The following is a 4,681-nucleotide window of genomic DNA, read 5'->3' on the forward strand; positions in this document are numbered from 1 at the left end:
AGGGAAGAGAAGAGAGGGGTGTCCTCTGAGGAGGATGAGGAGGGACAAGGTCTGGAACTGACCCTGGGTCATGACCTTGAGCATTTAGTCCTGGACTCGCATCAGCCCGATGAGGTCCCAGGACCCAGTGTCAATACCTGGAGCTCCTGCCAGCAGCATCAGGGTCACACGGAGAAATGCAGACTCTAGGGTCCACCCCAGACTTACTTGGGTTCAGGTCCACATATCTGACTTTAGCAAACCCTGAGGATGTACACTGCCATCTGAGACACATTTCCCCAGAAAGAGAGGCTGGTGGGAAGATTCCACTGAGCTGAGAGAAGCCCCCCACAGCTGATCTTCTCCTGTCTCCATTTGGTTGAAATTTCACATTTTCTTTTCTTTTGAAAGGGGAAGCTCAAAAGAAACATGATGCCCTGGGCTTTACAGAAGAAACGAGAAATCCACATGGCCAAGGCCCATCGGAGACGAGCTGCGAGGTCTGCTCTCCCCATGAGACTCACCAGCTGCATCTTCCAGAGGCCGGTGACGAGGATCAGGTCTCATCCTGACAACCAGGTCAGACGCAGAAAAGGGGATGAGCACCTGGAGAAGCCGCAGCAACTCTGCGCCTACCGGAGACTGCAGGCCCTGCAGCCCTGCAGCAGCCAAGGAGAAGGTTCAAGTCCACTGCATTTGGAGAGCGTCTTAAGTATCCTTGCAGCGGGGACGGCCAGTGAATCTCTGGACAGAGCTGGTGCTGAGCGTGTCCACAGCCCGCTTGAGCCCACCCCTGGGCAGTTTCCAGCTGTGGCAGGGGGGCCAACCCCAGGAATGGGTTGTCAGCTCCCACCGCCCCTCTCTGGCCAATTGGTGACTCCTGCAGATATCCGGAGACAGGCCAGGAGGGTGAAGAAAGCCAGGGAGAGACTGGCCAAGGCCTTGCAGGCAGACAGGCTGGCCAGGCAGGCAGAAATGCTGACATGTAGATGAAGCGCAGTCCCGGGCTTTCGGTCCCTTTCTTTTAATGCCCATCCTCATTCCTACTCTGAATTGTCACCCTTTTCCCTTCCCCACCAGTTCTTTAATAAAAGTATTTGAAAGGCAACAGGTGTAAGGAGTGGATGGTTTTGTGGTGAGAAATTGGGTTTTATGGGATGAGGAAGGAGACCTTTACATGTCACTGTACATCTCAGTTTCTGTTTACCATGATTTTAATTAATTGGGTTTTTTTTGTTTGTTTGTTTGTTTTGAGACGGAGTCTTGCTCTGTTGCCCAGGCTGGAGTGCAATGACATGATCTCGGCTCACTGCAACCTCCACCTCCCAGGTTGAAGCAATTCTCCTGCCTCAGCCTTCCAAGTTCCAAGTAGCTGGGATTACAGGCGCCTGCCACCACATCCGGCTATTGTTTGTATTTTTTTTAGTAGAGACGAGGTATCACCATGTCGGCCAGGCTGGTCTCAAACTCCCGACCTCAGGTGATCCACCTGCCTCAGCCTCCCAAAGTGCTGGGATTACAGGCATGAGCCACCGCGCCCAGCCACGCCCAGCTAATTTTTGTATTCTTGGTAGAGTCAGGGTTTCATCATGTTGGCCAGGCTGGTCTTGTCCTGACCTCAAGTGATCTGCCCACCTCAGCCTCCCAAACAGAATTTATTGTTATTATTATTTTGAAGAACTCCAAGTCCTGCCAGGGCAGGGTGGTTTACACCTGTTATCCCAGCACTTTGGGAGGCCGAGGCGGACAGATCGTTTGAGGTCAGGAGTTTGTGACCAGCCTGGCCAACTTGGTGAAACCCCATCTCTACTAAAAACACAAAAATTAGGCCGGGTGTGGTGGCTCACGCCTGTAATCCTAGCACTTTAGGAGGCCGTGGTGGTTGGATCACTTGAGGTCAGGAGTTTAAGACCAGCCTGGCCAACATGGTGAAACCTCATCTCTACTAAAAATACAAAAATTCGCTGGGCGCGGTGGCGGGTGCCTGTAATCCCAGCTACTCAGGAGGCTGAGGCAGGATAATTGCTTGAACCCGGGGGGGCAGAGGTTGCAGTGAGCCGAGATCGCACCAGTGCACTCCAGCCTGCACGACAGAGCAAGACTCTGTTTCGAAAAAAAAAAAAATACAAAAGTTAGCTAGGCTTGGTGGTGGGCACCTGTAATAACAGTGACTCGAGAGGCTGAGGCAGGAGAATTGCTTGAATCCGGGAGGCGGAATTTGCAGTGAGCTGAGATCACACCACTGCACTCCAGCCTGGGTGACAGAGCCAGATTCTAACTCAAAAAAAAAAAAAAAAAAGAACTCTAAGTCCTTCATTTCTAAGTCAAGAAGAGGACATTTCTGTCATTTCAGGGGGTCTCAGATTTTGCAGCTCATTTGAATTTCACAGTAAAATTTAAAAGGACTGGTGTCTGGATCCCAGGCAGGATCATTTGCATCCATATAATGGAGTTTGCTGAGGTGCTGAGGGAGACATCAGTACCTTGAAATTGCCCTACATGATTAAATCTGTAAGCTAATTGTGTCTTTTTTTTTTTTTTTTTTTAATTTGAGACGGAGTCTCACTCTGTCGCCCAGGCTGGAGTGCAGTGGCGCGATCTCAGCTCACTGCAAGTTCTGTCTCCTGGGTTCACGCCATTCTCCTGCCTCAGCCTCCCGAGTAGCTGGAACTACAGGCCCCCACCATCACGCCCAGCTAATTTTTTTTGTATTTTTTAGTAGAGACGGGGTTTCACAGTGTGAGCCAGGACGGTCTCAGCTCCTGACTTCATGATCCTCCTGCTTTGGCCTCCCAAAGTGCTGGGATTACAGGCGTGAGCCACCGCACCCGGCCCTAATTGTGTCTTAAACTTCCTAGTCCCAGGTCCAAATTGGCAAAATAGCCAGTATTTCTCTGCATCCCCAAAAATCAAACCAGGAGGATTTACGCAAGGAAAAGATTGTGAAAAATCATAAGAAAAAACTGAGTAGTCACTGCAGAGACCAAGGCTGCAGAAATTGTATTTTTTTATCTGTTTATCTATCAGGTGTTGGGTGTTTGTTTGTTTTGAGACAAATTCTCACTCTCGCCCCGGCTGGAGTGCAGTGGCGTGATCTCAGATCACTGCAACCTCCACCTCCCAGGTTCAAGGGATTCATGTACCTCAGCCTCCCAAGTAGCTGAGATTACAGGTGCCCACCACCATGCCTGGCTAATTTTTGCATTTTTAGTAGAAACAGGGTTTCATCATGTTGGCCAGGCTGGCCTCGAACTCCTGGCCTCAACCAATTCACCTTTCTCGGCCTGTCAAAGTGCTGCGATTAGAGGCGCGAGCCACTGCACCCAGGTGTGTGGGGTTTTTTTTTGTTTTTTTGTTTTGTATTGTTTTGTTTTGAGACAGAGTCTCACTCTGTCACTCAGGCTGGAGTGCAGGGGCGCTATCTCAGCTCACTGCAAGCTCCACCTCCCAGGTTCATGCCATTCTCCTGCCTCCGCCTCCCAAGTAGCTGGGACTACAGGTGCCCACCACCATACCCGCTATTTTTTGTATTTTTAGTAGAGACAGGGTTTCACCGTGTTACCCAGGATGGTCTTGATCTCCTGACCTCGTTATCCACCTGCCTTGGCCTCCCAAAGTGCTGGGATTACAGGCATGAGCCACTACGCCCGGCCTGTGTTGTTTTTAATTGTATGTATTTAAGGCATACATGATGTTTTGATGCACGTATATGTAGCGAAATGATTACTACAATGAAGCAAAGGAACATATCTGTCTCCTGATGTAATTACCTTTGTGTACGTGTGTGTAGAAAGAGTAGCTGAAATCTACTCTTTCGGCAAATTCCCAGTATACAAGGCGGTATTCCTGAGGTTGCTTTTATGGGATGGAAGTTTGCTACAGATTGGCCATAAGTGGAAGTTTATATCTCAGTCTCTTTTCCTCAATTGTTATTGGCATAGAACTTACATAGAGCAAAGTGCAAAAAATCAGACACGTACATCTTCATGAACTTTCACAAACTGAACGCACTCATGCCCAGCACTGAAATCCATGAATAGAATAGCGGATTCATCCCCAGGTGCCTTTTCCCGCCACCTCATCCTGCCTCCCACGAAGGCACCCTCTGTTGTAACAGCACCTAGGATTAGTTTGGCTGGTTTTTGTTTCACGTGTAGGGAACCACATGGTATGCACTGTCTTGGGTTTGGATTAACCTCAGCTTTGAGAGATCAAGGCTTAAGGTTGTGCCGGTTGTCATTTGTGAGCTCTGATTGCTGTGAGAAGATCCGATGGGTGCAGATGCCCCAGTATTTATTCATTCTCCTGCTGTTCATTGGCTGGTTTCTGACAAGAGCTATTATGACTGCAGGTTCTGTGCCCCTCAGAACATGAAATTGGTGGGCACGCATGTACAATGTTGAGATAAATGCTGTGTGCAAGGGAAGAGGGTAGACGTTTATACGGCTTTTGGGGTTTGTTTGAGACGGAGTATCGATCTGTTGCCCAGGCTGGAGTGTAGTGGCGCGATCTCGGCTCACTGCAACCCTCGCCTCCCAGGTTCAAGCGATTCTCCCGCCTCAGCCTCCCAACTAGCTGGGATTACAGGCATCCACCATCAGGCCTAGCTAATTTTTGTATTTTTGTGGAGATGGTGTTTCACCATGTTTGCCTGGCTGGTCTTGAATTCCTGATCTCAGGTGATCTGCCTGCCTCGGCCTCC

General features: G+C 49.5%; 1 protein-coding gene across 1 annotated transcript; it reads left to right on the forward strand.

The window, feature by feature from the left end:
• Window positions 1–394: 394 nt before the first annotated feature.
• On the forward strand, window positions 395–2,412 carry LOC129394736 (putative methyl-CpG-binding domain protein 3-like 3). Its single transcript, XM_063600101.1, has one exon. It carries the CDS (start codon window positions 409–411, stop codon window positions 970–972), a length of 564 nt encoding a protein of 187 aa, XP_063456171.1. The 5' UTR covers window positions 395–408; the 3' UTR covers window positions 973–2,412.
• Window positions 2,413–4,681: the final 2,269 nt, after the last annotated feature.

The sequence above is a fragment of the Pan paniscus genome, chromosome 20 (genome assembly GCF_029289425.2).
Source record: "Pan paniscus chromosome 20, NHGRI_mPanPan1-v2.0_pri, whole genome shotgun sequence".
NCBI classification, from domain to species: domain Eukaryota; kingdom Metazoa; phylum Chordata; class Mammalia; order Primates; family Hominidae; genus Pan; species Pan paniscus.